Raw genomic sequence first — 27,647 nt, 5'->3', positions numbered from 1 at the left:
GCAGTTCTCCAGTTCCAGCAAGAATGCACTGTGCCATGGGCAGTGTCGGTTGCTAAGCAATGTATGTGCGTTTGTCTGAAACGGTGGCTGGGGGATTCGCGCATGCGTACGTCTGGAACAATGAGGGCTATCCGGCTCTGCGGGAGGATGTTTCCCCAGTGGTAGACGTTTGCATCACTATGTACGTATTTTAAGCTGTTACGTAGCGACGCGGTAGTGGTACGCGCTAGAGCTGAGTGTGAAGATGGCGGACGAGGAGGCCGAACAGGATCGTAGTCCCAAGAACGGTATCAATGGAACGTTATGGGAACTCAGACAACGGTTGCAAGGGCTTCAGGAAGTCGTAGTTACAGAACGAGGCCAGTCTCCTATCCAGTCATCTTCTGAGTATTGCCAAGAGTTTTGTCGGGTGAGTTTCCTTTTCAAGTCTTAAACCTACAAGCTAGCCATTTTTCACTCGTAATATCATTTCGTTCTGGAGAATCCAGTGGATGTTTGAGTTAATGCCAAGTTATGTTGCAGTAGACTCTACCTTGTTGCTACCTTAAACTAGTAATAAAAAAGGCCCAGTCATTACGACGAAAATTCATCGGTGTAACTCAGAAATTTTGAGTGATCTGACCATTGACATGGCTAGCTTATACAGCTAGCTTCTGGAACACGCTAGCGCATGGCGGTGTTTGTAGGGTCCAGTTAAACCCAAATGTTACCTCGTTAAACAGTTAAATTGCCATTATAGTGGTCGCTCATTGTATAGTTCTGATAGACTTGCAGTATCAGACAGACGACAGTTTCCCCCAGGTGGTGGCAATTTCCAGGTACAAGTTAGCCAGCACCACAAAGCTGTATCATCTTGCAGGTAGCACAATGTTAGCTCATGTGGCTACGTGCGTTTTCTCGTGAGACTTGGTATTACAAAGTTGTCTCCGATTGTAACGTAGCCCCCGGGTTACCGCCTATACGTTTTTTTAGTTGTAGCTAAATCGACATATGTAGGTATATTCAAAAGCTTGACATATACATTTTGCGTTAAACTTTGTGTGAAATGCAGTGAAGTTGATATGACGACATGGGAGAACGGGAAAGATTAGTCTCTGTGTCCGAAATCACTCACGTCTCATCAAATAGTCCACTGTTTAGTTAGATCCCACTTTGTAATGTTGCCAAATGTTTTTTAACATCCTAAATGGAATCATTGCCTTTAACAACTCATTTAGAAAATCTGTTTACGACTGATGGTCTCTAGCCGACCATCATGCACTGCGCTCACCAGAATGAGAAAAAAACGAGGGACAGAAAAGAGGACAGCACTGTTTGAAAACAAAGATTTGTCACGTCTAAATAACAAGAAAAGATAACAAATCCCCGGATGTGATGCTAAGAGAGAGGAGTCGCTGATTTACAACACTACCATTAAGCCTACGGAACTAGAAATAAATTGGCGTGAACATTTTGTATTGTCACGGTATTGCTAAATTGAGCTAAAATGTTAAAAAATTGCAGATATACAAACTATAATAATTATAGATGAAAAGAAAGTTGTTTAACAATCATTTATGCTCCGTCAGACTTTTTTGAGAATAATAATAATCTTCAGTTGTACCTTGGTGTCATCTAGTGTCTGCCTTTTATTAAGATATTAATTATTGATTTTTTATTATACTTAACTTGACTATACAATAATCACGAAGGACAAAAAGAAAAGAAGCCAGACTCTACAGAGATAAGCTACAGCATTACAGCCTATATTAATTAATCATTCAGAAATTAAAAAAATAAAGCATATGGTGAGGAATTGTCAGAATGGGTATTGCCCAAAATTTGGGGTGTCACTCTGTAAATCTAAGGTGCCTATAAATTGGGACCCAAGTGTATTGCAGCGTTCGATTCTGACTGCTACCACTTGGGTGCATCATGGAGCTAATTTGTCTGGGTAAGCTAATCTTGCCAATATATTAGGGCTCTGGCATTAGTTGCCCAATAATAATGTTGGAACACTGGACGGTTTAAACCCCCCAGTTGAGTACTGGCACAGCACCCTTGCCATATCCCACGCTTCAGGTTAAAAGGTAATGATCTGTTCCCATTAGTGAGTGGCAGATGTAGGATAAGCATAAACCATCTTGATGAGTGATCAAAAAATTCACCAAATCCATAGAGTTGCAATGCAGCGTGCATATATCTCAATTCAATTTGATCAAACGCCCTTTCTGCATCTCATGAGATAACTATAGGCTTGTCATTTACGTTATGTTTTGCATAAATTATACTAAATAATCTCCGGGAATTAAAAAAAAGAGAATCTGCCACTCTCGGATCATAGTTTAATAGACTGAGGGGTCCATGTGCCAGTGGATCTGAATCGCCCCTCCCTTTCATAAGTATCAGACAAATATATTCCTCATGAAAAGATTCTGGAAATATCTCATTGGCTATGGAATGTTTAATCATTCTAAATAGCAGGGGGGGAATGAAATCCCTGTCGGACTTAAAAAGCTCTACAACAAACCCATCTTGATATGCAGCCTTACCGCATGGAAATTATTTTATTGCCGCTTTGAATTTCACAAATTTGTGTCTAGATCAAGCTTAGCAGAGTCACTTATTTTAGGTAATTCAACAGAATCCAGGAATTTCTCGATATCTTCATCAGATGCATTGCAGCTAGAGGTGAATAACTTTGAACATAGCTCTCTAAAGTATTACTTTATCACATGGATTTGTTTCACCAGTGGAAGAGCTGACTTTAGGAATGGACCTACTTGGCTCTGCACCAATAATAACTGCCTAGCTAACAGTTTACCTGGCTTATCATTCAACTCAAATTGCTTTTGTCCTAACTTAAGTAATTGCTTATTAACCTGGTCACTCAAAATAATAATATATTCACTCTTCAATTTTGTAATGTAAAATAGATCTTTCCTCGACCGAGAGGAATGGTATGCCTTCTCGGCTTCAGAGAGCAGCACCTCTACTACTGCAAGGCGTTTATGCCCTTCCTTCTTCTTCGAAGCTTCATATGATAATTTTTCCTCTTACCACAGCCTTAAAGATTCCCTTCAAATAAAACCTGAGAGGGCCCCATTATCGTTGGTTAACAAAAATCATTCATGTCTGCCTTTCATATAATCTTTAAAATGACAGTCTTGCATCAATAAAGGATCATATCGCCAAGAATGCAACTTTTTGAGTAAAGACCAATTAAAGGACATGGTAAAAGGACTGATCGGAAATTAAGATTCCCTGATATTTGTCTGTAATACATTTGAGATCAGCTTAGAGTTGATAATAAAATAGTCAAGGTGGGTATATATTTTATACACATGTGAGAAAAAGTTAAAGGATTTAATCAAATTGCCCCCTGAATTGATAGACGGCGGAGGGCATGTAGAAAGGCGTTTGAGATAGGATCTAAGTAACGATTATAGTCACCTCCTATAATTTAAGTTAGTAAAATTCAGATCAGGTAGTAAATTGAAAACCTTCCTAATAATATTAGGACCATAAATATTGTGATGGGAATATTATTGATGCTCCCTTAGACGATCACATTTCTACCTGCTAGGGTCGGTATTTAGGTGAGAAAATTGAAATGGAACAGATTTCTTAAAAAAAAAGAGCCAATATTTAAGCATTCTTTTGCTCAGCTTTAAATGAAAGACTTGTATTTAATCACTCTATCAAAAAAAATGAATAACAAGTAAGTAAAACACTATCTCAAACTATTACAGATACCAACCGATTAGTTCTTCTTGCAGCTCACTTTTGTTCGATTTACCAGCACATCTCCTGCTAAGTTGTAGCATTAGCAGGAGGGAAATGTTGTAACCGTAAACTGTGTAGTCTTTCCAGTATGCTCAGCGCAGTTTGGCAGGGATTTGGAGAGTATTTAACACATTTAGCCCCGCTAAGTGTCTTGATGAATTTACCAAAGGCTTGTGGCTGATTCATCGCCTCTGATGTATTATCCCGAAAGCTGTGCACCCTAGCACCATCATAATACAAGGCAGCTCTCTCCCGACTTAATCGCAATATCAGCCCCCTGTCCTGGTCGCGGTGTATTTTTGCAATAATTGTCCTTGTTTGGTCTCCCTCTGACGTCAGTCTGGGTTTCAGATTAAGGTGGGTTCTGTCCACTTCCACCGGCCTGGAGTAGGCAGTCTGGCAGAAAAGTATCATGATCAGTTCAGACACAAAGGCCATAGGATGTCCCTTCTCCACGCATTCTGCGACTCCCACAAACCTAAAATTCAACCATCTGGATCGGCATTCCAAATCGTTCACCTACCAGCAGGAGAACGCTGTTTGTAGCCTGTAGCTCCTGGTAGGCCCTCTCTATGGTTTCTTGGCAGGTGTCATGCTCTGTTACTGCACTGGTCAGCCCCTCTGCTTTCTCCCCAATGGCTTATTATTTCCTTTTGCGCGACAGTAAGGGAGTTTTCAGGTTGGAGGACGACCACTCTAGCCACAGCCGCCCGCCAAAGCCGCTCTAAGCCTCGTCTTCGGCCCCATGCAAACAAAGAAGGGAGCTAAAAATACGGTAGTCACACAGATACTAATAATATCCAACCTTAGGGTGATTATAAAATATTATTGTGAGGTGTTTCGGTTTTTTAACCGCAATATATATTAAAAGCCAAACCTGAGGGTACGCTGAGGCTTAAGGTAAATCTGACTGGCTACTGGCTTGTTTGGAAGTACTATGAAAGCCATGTGGTCCGCTCAGTAGATAATACATCATGAACTCTATGCCTTGTTAAGCTAAACACCTACTGTTTAAACTAAACACCTACTATCACTGTGTGTGTGTGTACAGGCGCTACGGAGCTGGTAAAACAGTGAAAACATGGAGTTTCTCTGGTCATACCTGCTCAGAGATCAGCGCCGCAGCATCTACTGTAGATCAGATCAGAAGCTGCAGTTGGTTTGTACCGAGCATCAGTTTCTGTTTCCGCCTTCAGTCTGACCTGCTCTCACTTTTTTTTAAATATTTCGTCAACTAAAATATATATTTTTAAGCTATATGGGGAGGACTCAAGTAGGCCTGCATAGTTCTCTTCATAAGCATTTGCTGTTTTCCTTTGTTGTAACAGGTTAAAATAGCAACAGTAAACTTTGTCTTTCTATAATTTCAGAAATGCAACAAACTATAGTTTATATATATATAAACTATATATATATATATAGTTTATAACTATATATATATATATATATATAAATTAACACTGGTATGAGGATAATTAACACTGGTATGAGGATAAACTATAGTTTATATATATATATATATATATATATATATATATATATATATATATAAACAAACTATAGTTTATATATATACTATAGTTTATCCTCATACTTCATACTAATGAGTACTGGTATGAGGATAAACTATAGTTTATATATATATATATATATATAAACTATAGTTTATCCTCATACCAGTGTTAATTTCGTTGACGAAAACTATAACGAAAAATATTCATTAATGACCCTTTTCCCATGACGAAGACGTAACGAAAACTGATCTTTGAAAATAAAAACTATGACTAAATCTATTTTAACTTTCGTTGACGAGACGAAAATGTTGGTGGTTGACCAAGTCACAATAATTTTTAAAACATCATCGTATCAGGCCGTCATGAAGTATCAGTAGCGGGCGAGTGAGTCTGTGGGTCTGAGTGTGTGTGTGTGTGTGTGTGTGCCTGTGCGCTCCCAGATAGCGCACCGGTCCGTAGCTCCGTCCCCCGCCCCGCGCACTCGCTCAGGGAGACACAGTGAAAGCAGAGCTCGTTCTCGTGGAGCAGCCGCTCAGTGACTGACTGCTTCTTAACTATGGAAACAGTGAAAACACAGAGTTTCTCTGGTCTCAGCTGCTCAAAGATCAGCGCCGCAGCTTCTTGATCAGAGCAGAAGCTGCAGTTGGTTTGAACCGAGCTGCAGTTTCTGTGTTCGCCTCCAGTCTGACCTGCTCTCACTTTTTGTTTTCACATTTAAAACTAAATACATTTTTAAGCTATTAGGCTGCAGCTATATGTTTTTATAGAAAAGGCGTTTAATGTGGCTATTAAATGTGACTAAAACTAGACTAAAATGTAATTCGTTTTCATCGACTAAAACTAAGAAGGATGAAAATGACTAAATGTGACGAACTAATTTTCATTTTCGTCAAAAGACTAAGACTAAATCAAAAATAGCTGCCAAAATTAACACTGCCTCATACACAAACTACTCTGCTCCTCAAACCCAAACCATTAAATGTTGATCTGTTTGATCTGACTCATCAATATCACCACTGATCACCATATAATGAGCGATTCATTTCTTTATGAGTAAAGTCCACAATGTGTGAACATTTCAGTTTTACAGTCAATGTAATGACCACAGACAAAGATAAGTGGATCGAAAAAAAGCCCACATTGCGCAATTAGTATCGAATATGTAGCTGGTAGTACTTGTTTACAACAGAGTCATTTGAGAGATGTCCCACTGACATTGGAAATAAGCGCTCTTCAAACAGCCTTATAAACCTCTGTCCCTAGCTTGAGAGTAGGGCTGAACTATTTGGGGAAATAATGTAATTGCGATTCCCCCCTGCCCCAATATTGCGATTTAGTATGCGATTTCCCCCCCCCCCCCCCCCCCCCAAAAAAAAAACGTAATGAATGATTTAAATATGACTAGGGTTGCAATGGGGGGGAAATTTCCCGGAAACTTTCCATGGGAATATTAAGCTTGGGAAAAAAAAAACACAAATGAATTTTAAAGATGAATTGAATGCAGAACACACTGCACGTTGAATTTCAACCCTCCACTGTGCATTTCTCCGTCACATGCACAAATAATTCCCAGCATCCTGCTAACTACAGCAGGGCTATTGAGGCCTGCTGTAGTGTGCAGGACTAGTCAGGTAATTTTCAATGATATTACTGGGGGAAATGTATTGGCATACTGTTTTACGATTGTTCATCTGTTCATCTAGCCTATTTCTATTCATTTATCAATCAATTGAAAAATATTTTTAAAGACGATTCCAATTGTCAACTATTTATATCTCTGACATTTCATTAGTGTTTTTTTACAAGCTTTTTCCTCATCTTATTCTACAGAACAATGCCACGTGCACTCTCATGTGTGGAGACATTTCACTCCAGCCAATGTAGAAGGAAAGGCTGTGCGCAAAGACCTATGTTAAGAATGACACAAAGATGCAGAAGCATATAGTCAAGTGCCCACAGTTTCCTCAGGGCTCAAATCAGCCTTTGACGAACAAAAAATGTTTTTTGTCTGTATATGACAAGTTAAATACAGTTAGTATAAATTACCCACAAAATGTCCAGTTTATTCCCGTTAATTCCCGTATATATTCCCATGGAAAGTTTACAACTTTGAATATTCCCGGAATTTTGCAACCCTAAATATGACCACGTTGTAATCGCGGACGTTGCGGTTAGAAAATCGCGATTTTAACGCAAATGCAATTAATCGTTTAGCCCTACCTGAGAGTATTCTCCAGCACAATGCCACATCAGTGGCGAAATGCTAGGGGCTGGACTGACACAAACAAATCAAATACTGTTTTGTTCCTGATCCACCAATCAAAAGAGGAGTGTTATCATTTGAACGCGTGTTGCACATACGCATCCGAGTATAAAAGAAACTGTAGGCATGGTCAGCGCTCACCCTTACTGAGACGACATCCTGCAGAGTTTGTGCGATTGCTCTTCTTTCCTCTATAATTCAGATATTCATTGCTTTATAAAGTGAGTCTTTTTTAAAGACTCAATCCTTCCTTAGTATGCACTTCATGCACTTGCAGCAGGCCTATTCGTAGCCTAATCTAAGGAGTAATTTGCTCCACAGTCTTTTTTAGAAAGCTCATAGCCCCAAGGGCTAGCCTTCTAGCTAGCTAACGTCTTCCAACTGCAGCTAGCCCTTTTCTCCCTAACACCTACCTTTACATCTTCAATCATCCACCGTGTTGCAACAAATAAAACACCAGCACTTGAATAGTAGTCTGTGCTATCCCTGTCTACATTGTGTACTGTTCGTTTTGTTAGGAACCATTGCCTAACACAGCCTTATTCATTATTCGTGTGCAAGTCGCTCCCAGCCACACATACAAACACACTCACAAGACCACGACGTTTCAATTAGAACTTTATTAACATGACACACACACTGTATCAGCATCAAACAACTATGGACAAGTTTCTGATTCGTAAAAGTCAGGCAACCGATGCGCCAGTTGCGAAGAAGCCAAAGCTTCGCAAATATGACGAGAGCTATTTGCAGTTTGGTTTCACCGTCACTGGCACGACTGAGCAACGTCCTCAGTGTGTTTTGTGTGCCGAGGTGCTGGCAAATGACAGCATGAAGCCATGCAAATTAAAAAGGCACCTCGACACCAAACACCCCAACTTGAAAGAGAAGCCTGTGGACTTCTTTAAAAGGTAAACGTGATGGCCTCCAGCAACAACAATCCACCATCTCCAAGCATAGCACTGTCTCCAAGCTATCTATCTATCTTTATATTGTGGTGTAGCAGCGCGGGGGGGGAGAGGAGGGGGAGCCCCCAACTACCCCTAACCAGCTTCGGGGGAGCCCAGCTTGCAAAAGTTTGAGAACCCCTGCTCCAGAGTGAACACATTCTTAGTGGGGAGGGTGGGTCACCGTCTTTGCAAAGTATGTGGAAGTAAACATTTTTTGAAAAAAAAAGAAAGGAAAAAGCATACATTAAATAATGATAATTATACATTACATTAACTGTGCAGCTTTTGTAGAATTAATTATCTACATGCGGCACCTTAATAGATCATTATTTCAGAACTGGGGTACGTACCGTACCCGTACACCCCTAGCAGTGATTGTGTGGAGAACTGTAGGAGATGGTTGGGCGTTTCTGTTGGCAGTGCCATGAACGAGAGACATAGAGGCGCATGGATGTCAGATCAGTGTGGCGAGCAGTGACCACTGTAATTTACGTACTGTTGTAGTCAGATATTTGAATTTAAAACCTTAGTTAGTAAATTACAGAACAGTTGTTACAACAGTTAAAGTCTATAATACTTTTTAAAGCACTTTTAAACTGATTGTATTAACTGATGAAAAAGCATCAACGTGCAGCAATATAGAAAATTGTGGATGGGATACATTGAGAACTTCGTGAATCGAATCGCTGAATCGTAATCGAATTGTGAGGAGGCTAGTGAAGGAGCCCCAATTGGTTCTGTGATAGAAATTTTACTATTTGGGTAATGATTGATATGAGGAACTACTCTGATGTTTCGAAAGATAACAAATGTTGCCTAAGAAGTCAGGGTTGCACTCAAACCTGACTTCCTCACTGACAGGGCCACCTAACAAAGACTTAAACGCACGGGGGATTTGTGGTTCTAAACATTGGGAAAGGGATCTTGAAAACAGATGTTACATTCCAAGGGTCTGGGAAAGAGTAGATGACAGGATATTGGTCACCTATTGCTTAACATGAAAGAGGTTGATCGATAACATTTGTTTCCTCTCTAGGAGGGGCTTAGAGATGTATAAAGTGCTGCTTTTCTTGTATGTCATTGCTCATTGTATGAAATCTATTCCATGGTCTTGTACATTGATGCCCATCTGCAGATGTAGAATAAACTTCCAGAAAGACATTGTAATGACTTGTGCTTGACTATTGAGAAATTCTCATGACAGTTCCTAAACTATGTATGGATGTCCCTTGACCACTTACAAATTGTACTGGCCCCTGATTAGCTTGAGTTGTCAACGACTCTGACCTGATTTCCGGCAGGTTGGAAATCAGATTTGTGTGCAATGCGTCAGATCCGTTTGAAAATCATGTGTGAACCAGCCTTAAGGTTGAGTAACTCCGAAAGGCTACTTACTGTAAGCAGACACAAAAACACTAGCCAAGCAACATAATAAAGGATCCTACCCAAACTACCCTAATGCAATACTGTATAAGAGGGGACACTTGGTTCCAAAAGAATATCTGGTTAATTAACACAATTTTAAAGTCCTGAAAGTTAAGATATAACCCCTTTTTTTTAAATCTAAGATTAATTATATATCCAAAAAAAGTGAATTCAAACAGGACTTGGTAAAAACACGTATATCGCTGGGTTGGACATGGGCTTATAAAATGATTGAGTCTTGAGTCTGCACTGTATCTCTACTGGTGGGCTGCTTACAGGGCTTCAGGCTAACTTATATTGGTTGTACCGTTGCGCTAGGGCTGCTCGATTAATCGAAATTTAATCTTGATTACGATTATGGGGTCAAACGATCTCCAAACTACTATAATCGAGTTGAAACGATTATTTGGCATTTTTTTTCGAAAGAGACGCGCATGCTCAATTCAGTCCTTCCCCCAAAGCATTCAGCGGCCCAGCTGTCTGGCTCTCACTCTCAGGCAGCTGTAAAGTGAAGGAGGCAAGTTGTGTGTGTGGTGACGCCGGTGAAAAAAACAGCGCGAGTGAAAAAGCCGGGAGGGCAGCAGCAGACCATGTAGCGGCCGTGCCGCGCACCGCTAGTCTCAAGCGCGCTCCCGCCTGGCTGTTCAGACCGGACCCGCATTTCTCCGCGTTGGTCAGTCGGTCTGAGAGTGTTAGGGTTGCCATCATTAAGGGTTTGAATAACCGGGCACCGATATCCTGGTTTCACGGAGGAATAAGACACTCAGCCATCATCGATGTTTACCGGAACCGGAAGTAATAAAAAAAATAATGCATTGACTTCAGAATAAGGGCACATATTAATAATCGTTTAAATAATCGTGATTTTGATACTTTCCAAAATAATCGTGATTATGATTTTTTTCCATAATTGAGCAGCCCTATGGTGCGCCTAACTTTTCCATTTAGATGCATCAGCACATAATTCAGGTGCATCCAAAATGTTTCACTCTGCGCTTTGGCACATAAATAATACACCTTTTATTTACGACCAGAATGGTCACACTCTCGAGCTCTGTGACAACATTGTGGTTAACTTATGATGACAGTAGTTGCAGCTTCAGATTTGCATGTTCCTGTGAGAGACATATAATTCCTGACAGGCAGGCAGAACGTCCAATGGGTGGTGTAACCTCATCATGGCCAGCCAGCCTTCTCTATCACTGACTCAGGACAACACTCTTTGAATGTTATTTTTGAAGTAAATGTTCTTACCTCTCGGTAGATGCTTCTGGAGTACGCAGGTCGTTGGAAGATAGAAGAAGATCCTCTACCACTGGTGGAAGTGTACATCGTCGCTTTATTGAGTTATGCCCAGGCCTCTCCGTACCTCTCCCTGCAGTGTGAAAATGTTCCTCTTGTGGTTGAGAGGCTGTCACTGTAAGTACTATTTAAAACTGTTAAACGTCATACAACATATGGGGTCAAATTATTATGCTGAATGATACCCTGAAATAGAAGTTACAGTACATATTCCCTGTATTCCCTATCATTGTATGTTTTCACATTTTAATTGCAGAACCAGTATCAAGTTTGTTAATTGTATGTATGTTCTTCAGGAGTTTTGTGGAACTATTGTTGTCTTTGAAGGAGAGCATCCCAGATGGTTTATGGAAAAAATTCAAGTCATCTGTGAAGGTAAAGATTTAGATTCTAAATTTGGGAAAGACATGGCCCTAAAAAAACTAGGCAATAATTTCCTTTATGTATGGAGTTGAAATGTCTGAGATTGTTCAGAAACTGTGCAAAGCTAAGGAAATAACGCTTCAAACTATCATATCCATGGTTCACAACCTTTAATTTGACTAATTACTTGCACTCACTTTTCTTGTGCAATACACAGTCTACCCAAGTCTGATTTAAATAGCCTCAAAAATCAGAATGTCCCAAAACCATGAGACTTTAAATAATGGAATTTTGCTGGTATCCATAGTTTGCTCACAGTAAGCTGCAGGAGAATGGACTCGCCCAGCTGTCCCTGCTTTGTGCTTTGGGCCAGTATGATGGCGTTTGGACAAATGATGTCCTGCAAAGCCTTCTGTCCAACGGAAATCTACCGACAAAACAAGGTGAGTTCCTGCACTCAAGCCTGAAACATGCCTCTGCGTTTTCACGGGCCCGTAAGCGCAAGAGCCCTTCCGGGTCCCTTACGTGCTTATGTATCCCTTCTTACGTGCTGACGGGCGCCGCCCCACTTTTCTAAAATTTACGGCAAAGCTCCGCAAGCTCACTCAGCCCGCAAGGCTGTGATTGGTCTGTTCTACATCCCTTCTGGAGCTGCATTTCCGGTTTCATGCCCCATAATACAGGCAGAAACAACGGGAGATTTAGAAGAATGAATATGGACCAAATAGAAGAGCGTTTGGCAGAAGAGATCCGAAAGTATGTCCACTTGTGTAACCCGTCACTGACTGGCGTATTTGTCCGCCTGAAAAAGGCTACAAGGAGCCGCAGTAGCTATGTAAATAAACAATCGATGAAGAAGAAAGAAGGCGTCTCTCAGGTCGTCTTCGACAAAAAGCATTACTCCGCCTAGTGTTCTGGCGCGGAATTGCTTTGTAAGACGCGCAACGGTTGGGGAAGCATGAATGACAACGAGTCTTGCGCCACAGCGGCGTGAAAAGACGCAGACGCAGTCGCAGAAGCATGTTTCAGGCTTAAGTCTTTAGTTGTGTCTGTGTTATTGTTGTCTTACTCAAATGAAATGAGGGGTATAGTTTTCTTTTTTCCAGGCATACTTATTATTGGTAACCAAGGTTGCTAATTACAGATATCTGGAGCCAGTGTTAATTTTGGCAGCTATTTTTGATTTAGTCTTAGTCTTAGTCTTTTGACAAAAATGAAAATTAGTTTTAGTCACATATAGTCATTTTTATCCTTCTTAGTTTTAGTCTAGTTTTAGTCGACGAAAACGAATTACATTTTAGTCTAGTTTTAGTCGACGAAAACGAATTACATTTTAGTCTAGTTTTAGTCACATTTAATAGCCACATTAAACGCCTTTTCTATAAAAACATATAGCTGCAGCCTAATAGCTTAAAAATATATATTTAGTTTTAAATGTGAAAACAAAAAGTGAGAGCAGGTCAGACTGGAGGCGAACACAGAAACTGCAGCTCGGTTCAAACCAACTGCAGCTTCTGCTCTGATCAAGAAGCTGCGGCGCTGATCTCTGAGCAGCTGAGACCAGAGAAACTGTGTTTTCACTGTTTCCATAGTTAAGAAGCAGTCACTGAGCGGCTGCTCCACGAGAACGAGCTCTGCTTTCACTGTGTCTCCCTGAGCGAGTGCGCGGGGGGCGGAGCTACGGACCGGTGCGCTATCTGGGAGCGCACAGGCACACACACACACACACAGACCCACAGACTCACTCGCCCGCTACTGATACTTCATGACGGCCTGATACGATGATGTTTTAAAAATGATTGTGACTTGGTCAACCACCAACATTTTCGTCTCGTCTCGTCAACGAAAGTTAAAATAGATTTAGTCATAGTTTTTATTTTCAAAGATCAGTTTTCGTTACGTCTTCGTCATGGGAAAAGGGTCGTTAATGAATATTTTTCGTTATAGTTTTCGTCAACGAAAATTAAACTGTCTGGAGCAAATTTTCAGTAATTTTTTTTATCTGGGTGTCAAATCAAAAACTGCTATAGAGAGACTATGGCAGGGGTCAGTATGTAAGTTTGGCCCTGGGCCGTTATGCCCACTGGCTGCTTGTGTCATACGGAATTACTTAATTTCGGTGCCCCAGTAATGGGGTATATGGGGCACTGCCTGTGTGACAAGCACATCTCTCCACAGGCGAGTTTGAATCTTTGAGAAGTATGGAATTGGAGGAAGTCTTGTGGAGCGCTCCATTTGGTCTGACGCAGCGTACAGCGTGAATGATGATATTTAGTGAGACCTAAAACATATTTCTGAAAAAAACAAACGGCATCAAAGTTGCCACAGTCACCATGAGCCTACATTTTAAATGCAGGCTACAGGACTGGCATATTGCGTGTTGTGTGTTTTTTATGTTGAGTCTGGCTTTAGTCTCATACGAAGTACTTGCAAAAGATGGCAAAACTGCGATACATGGTTTTCCATGCAGCACGCATTCACGCTCTTGTCAAAGTATTTTGCCCGTCAGATGGAGAATCCTAGAGAACTGAGTTCTAGAAGCTCTCATTTTTATGTGTACCTCATGAATATTAGAGAGTTTCAGACACAGTTATAAGTTACTGACATGTGGCGTATGGTCAGTCCAGTTAGTAGGACGTATACATTATATCTGAACCAACATAACTCCTACTCTAGAAGAGACTGCATCCTAATGTCTTCCAATTAAATTCACTGTAATTGAAACTGTTTTCATACCATTCTTGTTGGTGACCATGCAGCCCACTCAGTTTCATTAATTTGCTTTATTTAGAGCATTACGACTTCATTTTGCAGATAATAAGGTAGGCAAGATGTTCGCTAATAGGCTTAAACAAATAGAAAGTTTATTTCAGGATTGAGAGATGAAAATGATAGACTTCAATGTTGAGCAGGATGTTGCAAAATGTAGAATGTGAGAATGAAATGCTTTCTGTGAAAAGACATCCTTCACCAGTTCTGTTCTAGTGGCGAAACTATATTTAAAGTAAATGGCTACAGTTGATCCTGCATGAACACATATTTATTGTTCGTACATAACAACACAAGAGTTTTTCAGCACCTTCTCGGTACACAGTATGTTGTACCTAGTTCCAGCCATTCCTTTCCTCTCCATCGAGAGATGGATGTACACAGCAATGCAGACGTGCCATATTCATGTATGTCCTTAACATTGTACAGTGTGCTTTGCAATTTTGTCTCCATCACATCTTTGTCTCCGTTAGGAGATCTTGTTATTTCCCCCTGTTTTGTGTAAAACAAAGTGAATGTTTACTCCTAGTTTCATAATTCCTGATTTTTCATTTGAATAAATCAATGCATGTTCACGATCACAAAGAAAATAAATTTTGGTGTGTATTAAAGAATAGTGCCATTAGAATGTCCTAAATGCACCAAATTTGTGTGGCCAAATTATTTCTCCAAAGGGCATGTCCCCTAACCCCCTAGCTGAGTACCTTTTCCTACTTGTTGGCTACTCAATATCCTGTTGGAAAAAACCTGTCTGTTTGATTGAGCGAAAATATTATTTATCAACTGGTCTGTAGTTGCTGCTAGGAAGAAAACTGTCACTTCCAGTATTTGTTTATATTTAGCAAGAGTTGCACATATAAAAACATTAAAACACAATTTAGTCAGAACGAAATTATAATCGATAATTGTATTTCCAAAATTTCCCTGGCGATCAAAAAGTATCTACATGGATCCATCCATCAATTTTGTTTTTTCAGTTGAGGAGTTCCTGGTACAGGAGGGTCAGGTCCTGTTGGAGATGAGAGTGAAGCAGCTGATGAAGGAGAAGCAGTTGGGAGAGGCTGCACGGCTAGCAAAGACGTGCTCTGAATGTTCTGTTTTCCAAGAGAAGGGGCCTTTCAAGCAGATGTACCTTGTCTGCCTCTGTTCCAGCCCTGAACAGGATCAGCTCATGGAAGAGGTTAGTATACACAAATCTGTGGTGGGCCTGCCTAAGAAGGCTTGCCCTGTGATTAAAAGACAGAAACACCTGATGATAGTACACAATTGAATATATATCCCTAACATCCGTTAACATCAACTGGTGGTAGGGATTAATGAGTGCGGTAGAACTTACATTGGATAATCTCCATCTTGGTGTAATTTCTAAAATGGTAGAGCGTTTAATTTAAAAAGAGATGGAGGTAGTCTGGTAATATGTATGATCTACAGGCCAAAACACTTGATGATGCTAAGGTACACAACCAAAGTTACTGTATGTCCCAAACATCCCCTGACGGCCACTAACACTTGCTAACTATCTACTGGTAATTGGTTACTTAAATTGTGCAGAAAACCTTACAATGTACAAGGGATATTCACATTCTCGTCCTATATCATAAAAAATACCCACATAGCTGAGTATGTAGCCCCGAATTTCAAAATCAATATGCAAGTGTCTCATGTGGATAGAAGATGTGATCATACCTTGTAGAAGGTGTGTGTGTGTGTGTGTGTGTGTGTGTGTGTGTGTGTGTGTGTGTGTGTGTGTGTGTGTGTGTGTGTGTGTGTGTGTGTGTGTGTGTGTGTGTGTGTGTGTGTGTGTGTGTGTGTGTGTGTGTGTGTGTGTTGAAACTCAATATATACATGGCATCAATCTGTTACAGCTTTCAAAGGAGGACTGTCGTGATGCCTTGGAAATGATCTGCAACTTGGAGTCAGACGGAGATGAGCTGGCTGCCTTCAGTTTATGCTCCGCCTTCCTCAACCGACAGGTTCTTCAAGGAGATATATACTGTGCTTGGTAAGAAACCACCCCATTTTCCTTGTTTCGTGGAGGGAGAAAAAAGATTACTTCTTTCCAGACCAAATCCTAAAAACGTGGCATTAGTCCCAGAATCCATACATTATATAATTTACCTCCATATTTAAAACTGTGTGTAGCATATTTTATTTTACACACAGAGAATTGATCAGGAATTTATGAAGAATTACACATGTAAGCAGAATTGGTATTGATATATGTATTTATAAAATGTTATTCCTTCCGATTTTTCAAAGCCCCCACATAAGTTTGTTGAGCATGAACCAAAGAAAAACGCAATAATTAGGTTTCAGCGGATCTGGATGAATGGGCAGTTCCAGGATTTTGTTCACTCCTTAACATGATAGGAAGGGGATTAGCCTTGGCAGCGGTAAGAGCTCACCGAGCATGCCTCTTGTTAATGATGGGACAATAATCGGTATGTGAATTCTCTTTCTTCATGCTAGGGAGCTCACTCTGTTTTGGAGCAAGCTGCTGAAGCGATTGGAGCCATCAGAGCAGGCTTTCCTTGACAAATGCCGCCAGATATCCCTACTTTCTAAAACTGTGTACCACATCCTGTTCCTCATCAAGGTCATCCAATCAGAGGTCAGTAAACAGTCAGCTGTGATGGAATTATCAAAGTGTGGGTCATGTATAAAACATAACGTCTACCCTTTTACCTTTCTATTATGTGTAAATACGATTCACAACCACTGTATTTGTTTGATTCGCTCTAGAGTTTGAGACGCATGTAATGTAATGTGACGCACAAATACACAACATTAGTGTTAAGGTCAGTGGGACGATCCGGAGTCATGATCCAGCATCGATTAATAATTATATACATGGGATTATCAGTTTTTGTGTGTGAAGAGGGACAGAGACGAGTGGAATGCAGGCGTTTTTTATACAGATCGGTTTAGAAAACCAGAGTAGCATAGTCATTTGTTGACCAGCGGAGTAATGCGCCTTAGTACAGTGGCGCTGCTAAGGGGGGCCAGGCGGAGCTACCTTGATGCAGTAAAGGCTATAATCAGAGAAGACCCAGTTTAAGCCTTAGGTGCAGCACGCAAGTCTAAACTGAATGAATGTCACATCAGATTGTAGAGCACTGACCGCTGTCATAGACTAATTGTCAGATTTTTATTTTTTATTTGAAAATCATTTTTTATGATAACGGCATCAGTCTATAGTACTTATTAAAGCACTTTCGTCATAAAACGGAGTTCATGTTTCTCTGATTGTATTAATTGATGTAATATAGAAAATCGAATCGTTGACTGCTATATCGTAATGGAATCGTCTAACTAAAGTGGGCCTGCAGACACATTACAGACTCTTACAAGATTTCTAGCGGTCTAAATATCTAGACGTGGTGGAGACAACTGTAGCCAATCAATGCAAAGGTCAAGCTGGTGATGACACATGTAGCAGTGAGATGCCAACGGATTTGATTACACACATATGTGTGTGTGGGTTACACTAGACAAGAAATAACAAAGAATATAAAGTGTGGACCAGTATCAGATTAGGAAAATGTGTTAATTAAAATAATTAATAAGTCCAGACTCTGAAACCACCACCCCTCCACACCGAACGCGATACCAAGCAGACATTTTGCTGAGCTAGCAGCTTGTTAGCTACTACAGGCTAACCACAACAAACCACTGTTGAAACTCTTTTGTGAACCTCCGTAATGTAACTCCTCTTATTCCTAAATTGGCCGATGCACCTGCTAAAACTTGAACAAACATGAGGACGGTGTAACTTACCATTCAGAAATGTCCTGTTTAACCGACTGTAAATATGTGGCAGGTCTTCTATAGCTGCAAACATAACAATGTGACTTTCAGCTGCGTTTACAGGCAGAGATAGTAAATGCGCCAGAATGAGACCGGTGATAGGCCTGGTCGCGTGTCACTCACAGTGCAGTCAGCCAATCATAGGAGTGGCTCAAGTGGCAAATGAAAACAGCCTGTTCTGTCTGCAGCGCCAGAGAGAGGCAGAAATGAAGACATGGAAATACCCATTGCAGCAGTTTTTCCCACTGATATATTATCTTAGGGGTACCAATACCTCCAATTACATCCCAGAAAGGTGTAAAATATGGGCCCTTTAATGTCCATGAGTCCACTCTTAAAGTGTCAATTCAGTGGATCGATCATTGGGGCAAAATCGTTGTTAATATTGTTGTCCATTTAACCGCACAGTGAAATGAAGAAGAAACTTCCTCAGTGGATTGTCTGTATGATCCTTCGCAAGGACCAATAGGTTGGCCGCGGGCTAGGGTCAACGGGGAGTCGCAAGATGCCTTCCCCCCCCCCAAAAAATAATAATTTTTATAATATTTTAAATTTGAATATTGAACCCCTTATCGTATAAATATATAGATAAATTAGTTGAAATTATAATAAAACCATTCAATTAAAACCATTTCTATCAGTTTTTTCCTTTTTCTCTGTTAACCCTTGAGGTTATTACGACACGGTTAAGCGGAAGGAGTGAGAGTTGCAAGGCTAAAAGAAAGTCCTTATACTAAACAAACAGATATCCCAGCCGTAGCTCAAAGGGAATCATATGAGGTGGCATATTTAATTGCACAGGCAAAAAAAGCCACATTCAATCGACAAAACATTAATTAATCCTGCTGCTGTAGCTATAAATCCGGCAATGCATGAGGATAAATTAGCCCGTCAGCTGGAATCAGTGCCGCTGTCTAACCGGACTATTGCCCGGCGCATCACCGACATGGCCCAGGTCATAAAGTGCCAGCTGGAGTGATAGAGTTAAGAAAGGGAAATATGCTCTACAGTTGGATGAATCCAAAGATATATTAAACTCTGCCCATCTGCTTGTTTTGGTCAGATACAGTTTTGACGGAAATCGTAATATGTTTGCTCCAAGCTGGAGGGGACATGCACGGATGAGGACATTTTTACAAAACTAAAAGAATAGGGACTAGCTTGGGAAAACTGCATTGGAGTGTTTAGGGAGATTCCCTTTATTCTGGTTATATTCTATTTCTTAAAGTATTATACAATAATATCATGGCTGTAAGGCTGTTGTTCTTTTGTGTTGTATTAATTCATGTGTTTGCATAGGACTAATAGTGCTTGTGTCTGGCTGTGCGCAACCTTACATATCACATACAGGGTCAGTGGGGGTCGCAAGTCTCTGGTACCGTTATTTTGGGGGTCGCAGGCTGAAAAGTTTGGGAACCCATGCTCTAGCGTAATGTGTTAGTTGTCTGTGTGTAGAATGACACGGAAGCCCAGGGGGATCAGCCGGACTCACCCTCAAACTTTGTGTATGTTTTGATGATCAAATGTAGTTACGTGACCAGCATTAAAAAAATATGCACTCTGGCCCTTAACTATTTGAACAAATACTTTCAAATCACACCAACAAATTACAAGAGAATTCTCATTAAAACCGATCACTGTAAATGCAGTCAATCTAGATCATGAAACGCCGCCAGTGTCAATTGGGAGTTTGCTGAAATCTTCACAAGCACCTGACGAAACCATAGGACAGCATTTAGTGGTTTCTCAGTCAGACACCAACTCTACATCATTCTGGGATACAGCCTAGGGATTCCCACCTTTCTGATCCTATTGGACACAGAGGAGGTTCAGGTGGTTGTTATTTTGATTGAAATGCATCACTTTAGCAGAACACAAGACCAGAGGGATCATTCTGATTCACTGGGTTTCTACTTGTGTGTGTTTTCGTGATCAAATGTAGTCTGGTAACAGACTCCCAATCACATGACAGAAATTCATGTAGTGTGTACTGTAGTGCATCTGAATACTTTTAAAGTCTCTCTTGCATTATACTAAATGCATTAATGAGGCTTTCAGTCAACAGCGGCCACCGGCCGCTGTTGACTGAAACGGTCGGATGACCTTGCTTCAAAACTTTGATGCTAATGATTTGAGGAATTAACATCAATGAGCAGCTTAATGTAATATAAGTTGTTGTTGCTGGAAATGTTGCTTTGCTGAACAAGGTATAATCCTTTACAATTTATATAGTTTTTTTTGTCAAATATAAAATTGCTTTAACAATGATGAAAGTCTTACAAGTGATTCTGAATAGTTGTCTTGACTTAAATCTCTCCTTTTTTCTATAGATTGACAGCATTGGACTCCCAGTATGCATTGACATGTGCATAAGGGCTCTACAAATGGAATCAGATGATGGAAACACCAAGACCACAGTGTGTAAAACAATTTCCTGTTTGCTTCCTACTGACTTGGAGGTCAAGCGAGCCTGTCAGCTGACTGAGTTTCTCCTGGAGCCCACAGTGGATTCATATTACGCTGTTGAGACTCTTTACAATGAACCAGATCAAAAACTAGAGGAGGAAAATATGCCCATTCCCAACTCACTACGCTGCGAACTCCTACTGGTTTTTAAAACCCAGTGGCCTTTTGACCCAGAGTTCTGGGACTGGAAAGCACTGAAGCGTCATTGTCTTGCATTAATGGGTGAAGAAGCTTCAATTGTGTCATCAATTGACCTGCTGAATGATACAGAGAGCCCAGAAGAAGATTTTTTCAGCCAGGAGTTGTCTAAGAATATGCCAGACCATTTAGTTAATGGGACTTATGAACTAAAAGATGTCAAAGACAAGAGAGAGAAGAACAGAGAAATGAAGAAAATGAGGGAGAAGGGTTTCATTTCAGCTAGGTTCAGAAACTGGCAGGCATATATGCAATATTGTGTGCTTTGTGACAAAGAGTTTCTTGGCCACAGGATTGTACGCCATGCACAGACTCATCTGAGCAGTGGAGTATACAGCTGCCCTATATGTGCTCAAACCTTTTCCTCAAAAGATGTATTGATTCCCCATGTAACATCACATGTTAAACAGTCAAGCAAGGAAAGGCTCACTGCACTAAAAACAAACAAGAAGTCTTCTAATCTTAAAATGGCCTCTCCTGTTTTTGCAGATTTAAAGGCCAAGACAGAAAATGCAATCTATGATAAAGGTGCCTCCCTTGGACAAAATGGGGGGTTTGTTGATAATGTTCAGGCCAGAGTGGACAGATTTAGCACAGAGAGAAGTGAAGAAAATATATGCCCTATTGGAAAATGCAGAAGGAATTTTAAATTTTTCAAAAATCTCATTGCACATGTTAAAGCCCATGGGGACAACGAGGAAGCAAAGACTTTCCTTGAATTGCAAAGGAAAAAGGTTATTTGCCAGTACTGCCGTCGCCACTTTGTTAATGTCACACATCTTAACGATCATTTACAGGTCCACTGTGGTGTGAAGCCTTATATCTGTATACAGTTGAACTGCAAGGCAAGTTTCTTGTCTAACACTGAGCTCCTTATCCACAGGAAAACACATTCTGTTTTCAAGGCTAGATGCATGTTTCCCAATTGTGGAAAGATTTTCAATGAGGCCTTCAGACTGTATGACCATGAGGCACAGCATTATAATACTTTCACTTGTAAAGTTGTGGACTGTGCGATGGTATTCCATTCACAAAAGCAGCTGGATTTGCACCAAGATGAGCATGACACTGAGGAGGACCTTACAGCCGCTGAACAGACTTCACAAAATATGCAGACTGCTCCTTCACTCATTGAACAAATGCTTTCAAATCACAAGGCACAATTACAAGATAATTCCCAAGAGAACTGGAACACTGAAAATGCAGTTAATCCAGATCATGGAACGCTGCCAGTGTCATTTGAAAGATTGCTGAAATCTTCACAAGCACCTGTAGAAACCCTAGAAGAGCAAAGAGGGGTTTCCGAAAGACCGTGTGATTTTTCAACCAGTCAGACACCGAGTCTACACCATTCTGTGACTGAGCCTTTGAATTCCCACATTGATCCTATTGGACACAGAGACGGTTCAGGTGGTCATTATTTTGATTATATTAGACCAACTCAGCAGAATCAAACCATACATGTATTTGAACATAATTTGGGTAATGTGCCACTTAGCTGTAATACACATGATTTACAGGACCAACCACAAATGTTCCCTGGTTATGTCAATAATGAATTGGTCAGTTGCAACTCTGACTGCAGCTTACCATTACCAGGACAGCAACATCAAATGTGCAGCAGCAGCCTGTTATCAGGATCACTGCCCCAACCACTTATTGAGAAAAGACCAGTGAACTCTGTGTCATCCTCAACTACCACAGGTCCTGCTCCAGGAGAGAGGGAACGATTTCAATGTGCATTTGAAATGTGTACAAGGCACTACAGCTCACACAGAAGTGTTACCAAGCACATGAAAACGGTTCACCCTGATTTCTATGAGCAATGGAAAGTCGCTCGAACTAAAATCAAGTTAACCCAACCTTCAGCACAGAACACATCTGTTAGACATCTAGGTTCTGTCACCTCACTTCACAGTCAGCACAGTAACCAAGCACTAGTTCATGGAGCTCAGAGGCAGAATGTTATCCAATCACCTCCATATACTGACCTGGGCACAAAGTATACTACTCCCTATTCCCGTTCTTCAGCTGTCCCCAACCAGAATGCCTCACTCCTGATGGAAAATGTGTTAAATCCTATTGTTCTATCTCAATTAGGAAGTGATAAAAGTCCAATAACAATGCCGTCCAAAGTTTTAGGTAGTCAAAACTGGCACTCAGTCCTTGGAAGTAAACAAATTCAAAGTTGTGGCTCTTCCCAGGTTTATCTATCTAATTTGCAGTTAAATTCTAGCAGTTTGGCTCTGCCAACTTCCTCAATGATGGGATCAACCATTAACTTGCAGTCACAACTTGTGAAAAATGGGTCCCAGTCTGTTTTCCCCTTGTGCTTTGATGCTGCAAATGGAGTGTCATTAAAAGTGGAAGACAGTCTTCCAGCATATCCATTAAAGATGCAGAGCAATTTATTCTCAGGTTCCAAGGCAGCAAATAAGTCGATGCAAAATAATGCACAGTCCAATTTTCCCTCTCCACACTCTGCAAGCCAGAAAAGCATTAACAACCAACCTCAAAATGGTATGGTCATCACTGAAAGTCAAAAACGAGCCAGAAGAAACAAAAGAACCAAATGGCCTGCCATTAGGAAGGATGGCAAATTTGTTTGTTGCAGGTGTTTTAGACAATTTAATAGTCCCAAATCCCTTGGAGGCCACTTGTCAAAGCGTACAATCTGCAAACCGTACGAAAACACAGATGTGCCCACATCATTTCTTGACCTCCTTAATTCAGAGCAAACAGTTGGCACCGCTCCGCCACAGTTTTCTTATAATCCGGCTGCTCTGTATCAAGAAAAGCCTCATCAGCCAGTTACAATTGCCACAAAAGATTACCCTTCAACAAGCTATCAGCAAGATAATTTGACGGCATGTAGGAATGGTAAGTCAAATGATAACATTCTCAAACAAATCATGACTGAATCAAAAATGGCTGATCTTCTTGTTCACACACCTACTCCTCAGCCATTGTTTCAAAACCCTTGTGTTAGCTTTGGAGCCAATGAGCAATTGCCAGAAAACTCAGTCATACTGCATACAGAAAATGTCCAGCTAGAGAGAGAGGAGAGGCAGGAGGTCAACTTGTATAGTACAGCTCATTATCCTCAGCCAACCATTGATACATTTGGTGGAAGGGAATTTTCTGACCCACTTCTTTCTCCAATCCTCACAGAAAAACGTGCTGATTCTGGCAGTGTTCCCACAAACTACTTAACTGCTGGGCCAACCCACAGTGAAGTCTATTACTCTGGGACAACCATTCCGTCTCTAGGTACAGATGCAAACCCAATAATGCAGACAGAGTTACCTGATAGTCAGCTTAGTGGCAAGCAAGGTGAAACACAATGGATGACAACAGAGAAAAATATTAAAAAGAGACTACGGGAGCAGATTCTGGCCGGTGACTTTCAACGTAGAAACAGCTCATGTCTTTCAGACAACACTGATCCCAATGCCGATACAAAGAATCACATGTCTTTTGGTCAAATGTGTAGCCCTCTCAGTGACTCTGTGCTTGATCAGATTCCTTCTAATGCAAAGAGTGATACAAGACTTGTAATTCAAGAAAAGTCTGTAATCATCCCAGAACCCTCTGGCAAAGTACAACGACTAAACATGCACAGCTTTACTCATTTCAGAGAGACCTCCACACTGCCACAGGCGGTTTCGAGCCCCACAGGAATTGCTGAAAATGATACAAATCAGGAACCCAAGAAGTTATCTGCCAGCCAGCAACTGTGGCTGACAGAAATTCAAAATGCATTTGATAGGCTGAATTTGGTCAAAGAAATAACTGATCAGACTTCTTCTCCCATGAAGCAAAATACCAATACTGTCAACAGCCAGATGGGACTTGCAATTATCCCTTGGCATAGCTTGACATCGTCCCCCAATGTTAAACCGTTTACGTGTGAGAATGAAACCTGCACATTTAGTTCAATGTCAAGTGAATCGCTATGGAAACACCTTTCCAAAATTCACAACTACACGCTTGAGATGGTGAATTTGGTGAAAAAAAGATATGGCCTATATGCTCCCTTCAAATGCCAAAGGTGCAGTAAAACATTCACTCGTAACTCAAACCTTCGCTCTCACTATCATTCAGCTCACAACCTATCAGCTAAAGAAATTGCAGATCTAGATATGAAGCGCAGGAATGACAAAGCATTTGCATCTGCTGCTATTCAAGAGTGGCCTGTTAGTACCAACCAAGCCTCTTTGGCTCAAACCAAAGTGGTTACTACTAATCCAGCATTGGTGAACAGGGCATGTTTGACACATATTAACATGGACATAACTAAACAGAAACTTCAAAATGACAACCGTTCCACAGTCATTCATCCCTTACAAACAGCCCCTATGCCCAACCAATCGCCAACTCCACAATTACAGGCGCAGACCTTCACAGGACCTCAGCCTTTAAACAAACTATCTATCAACAGGCAGCCAATAGTGAAGCCAATCACAGATATTACCAAGAAGTCCAAAGAGAACAACTCAAATGATGTAATGAGTTCATACAGACCATATCGCTGCGTTCATCAACACTGTCTGGCAGCCTTCACTATCCAGCATAATCTCATCCTCCATTACAGAGCTGTTCATCAGTCTGCTTTGTCAGCATTGGAGGTGAACAAGGAGCAGGATCCAGGAGAAGGACTTCATGAAATGATGGAACATGATGATGATCTAGAGGCAGAGATCGTCCAAATTTGTGAATTCAGATGCCAAGTCAAAGACTGCTCTAGAGTTTTCCAAGAGGTTCCCAACCTTTTGCAGCACTACCTTCAGCTGCATGAATTCAGTCTTGATAAGGTTGATAATCTATTTTCTAGCATCAAGCTTCGCAAGTTTACTTGTGGCCACCAAGGATGCACAGCATCCTTCACTACTTTCTGGAAGTATGTTGGGCATGTCAAAGAAAAGCACAAAGATGTAAAGTTAGCCAAAGCTGAACAATTAAATGGCTCGTTCAAGTGTGAAATTGAAGGCTGCGACCGTTCATATGCAACAAAGTCAAACCTTCTCAGACATGTCATGAAAAAGCACCACGACTTGTACCAGCCTAAACTAAAAAATCAACTGATTAAAGTGGATGGAATGAAACAGAACTCAAAAACATTGCATCACCAAATTACGAAGACAAGTAATGGAAAGGAAAATATTGAGGGCAATAAAAAGATCCTACGGAAGGGAAGAGACATAAGAAGAGTTGGCAAGTCAAAAGCTAATCACTGGACAAAGTATGGAAAACCCTCCTTGAAATCTAAATTGGAGGCATCTGCAATATGCACTAAGAAATTCCCTCTACAATATCCTTGTATGATTAAAGGTTGTGAGTCAGTCATGAAATCAGAGCGGGGTATATTGAAACATTACATGGGGCATGGGCTCTCAGAGAAGTACCTTGAACAACAAAGGAGTCACTTTATATTCTGCAAAAAGTTTCCCCGGCAGAAATACCGGTCCATCAGGAGTGACGACTCAAAATCTGACAACACCTCTGATATGTCAGACAATGAGCTGATAGCAGATGCTGGACTAAAGGGAGGAGAATATGGATATTCAAAGCCTGTCCTACGCAAAAGGACCACTGCAGAAATCCCTACTGAATTGTTGGGGAGCAAATTATCTAATGAGGAAAGTTCTGATGGTTCTGTGGTGATCAAACGCAAACGAGGGCGTCCACGAAAACTAATTGAAGAAATAGTGACGCGCAAGAAAATACCACGTACAACAAAGATCAACATAGTTTACAGCGAGGGCGATGAATCAGACTCATCTTGCCCTGCAGTACTGCAAGAGGAAATGGCTGAACAGAGTGCTCCACTGGCCTCCTTTAAACCTATGGGATTTGAAATGTCGTTCTTAAAATTTCTGGAGCAGTCAAATAAATCTCAACATGGCCTCAAGAGGAAGGCTGACGTTCTACAAGCATGGAGAAAAACAGATGGTATTAACACCAGTGACATCTGTGTCAGGTTCAGTAACCATCAGAATTTGAAATCACTTAATAAGGTTAAAATTATTGTAGATGCTGCATTTTCAAGTGTCTCAGACCTTCTGTTGAAACAGCTACAGACCATGCAGACCACAGTGGTATTAAAAAAAATTGTCTAACTTTTCATCTAAAAAGCAGAATCTCAGGAATTGATTGAGTACAATCTGCTGCAAATTGGAGCCCTACACATGAAACGTTATTTTACATGTCCAGAAAAAAAAACGTTGTTCAACATGACAGTTATATCTGTACAATTAGTCTTTTTTTTATATAAAAATGTGTATAGTATGTTTTATTTATAGATTGCTTTTTTTGTGATAATGAAAAGCCGATATCAGTTTATATCAGTCTCCTTATTATCCCTGTGGGACTCCAGACTTGATTGTGTTGTGCATACTTTGTGATTTCAAAGATGTTTTGTGTATATATCTTGAAACATCCCACTGCCACAGTCTTATTATTAAACTGGACTTTTTTTAACCATTTGACTTGTTTTCCATCATTTAACATTTAGTTCAGTTAACACTTGTTTGTTCAGTTTATTTTTATGCTACAGTGTTCTAGGTAGTTTGGAGCGGTTGCATGCAAACTGAAGCGATAAGTTGTTTTAAACAAATAAGCTGAACCAGTAACTTTTTTATCTTTGCATCTTGGTGATTTTGCAGGTTTACCAATTCATTGAACCCAGCATTTATTCATGTACAGACTATACCTCATCAGTTAAAATACCACTAACACTACTGCTAATAAATGTTTAATCTTCCACAAAGGAATACTGCAAACATTTTGGAAAAATCTTATCTCGTAAGTGGGTAGGTGATCTTA

General features: G+C 40.6%; 1 protein-coding gene across 2 annotated transcripts; it reads left to right on the top strand.

Annotated features, from left to right (window-relative positions):
- On the top strand, positions 1-27,302 carry znf292b (zinc finger protein 292b). 2 transcript variants are annotated; one of them, XM_053444554.1, is made up of 8 exons: positions 1-409; positions 11,182-11,336; positions 11,516-11,594; positions 11,890-12,025; positions 15,329-15,531; positions 16,217-16,353; positions 16,821-16,962; positions 20,489-27,302. In XM_053444554.1, the coding sequence occupies exons 1-8, from the start codon at positions 245-247 to the stop codon at positions 26,939-26,941; spliced, it is 7,470 nt and encodes a 2,489-aa protein (XP_053300529.1). In that variant the 5' UTR covers positions 1-244; the 3' UTR covers positions 26,942-27,302. The 2 variants fall into 2 exon arrangements, with proteins under 2 accessions (XP_053300529.1, XP_053300530.1); XM_053444555.1 differs by lacking the exon at positions 1-409 and adding an exon at positions 4,817-4,924.
- The last annotated feature ends 345 nt before the right edge of the window (positions 27,303-27,647 follow it).

This window comes from Pleuronectes platessa, chromosome 17, assembly GCF_947347685.1.
Source record: "Pleuronectes platessa chromosome 17, fPlePla1.1, whole genome shotgun sequence".
NCBI classification, from domain to species: domain Eukaryota; kingdom Metazoa; phylum Chordata; class Actinopteri; order Pleuronectiformes; family Pleuronectidae; genus Pleuronectes; species Pleuronectes platessa.
Note: the sequence above shows the minus strand (reverse complement) of the source record. Positions and strands in the feature narration are given on the sequence as shown.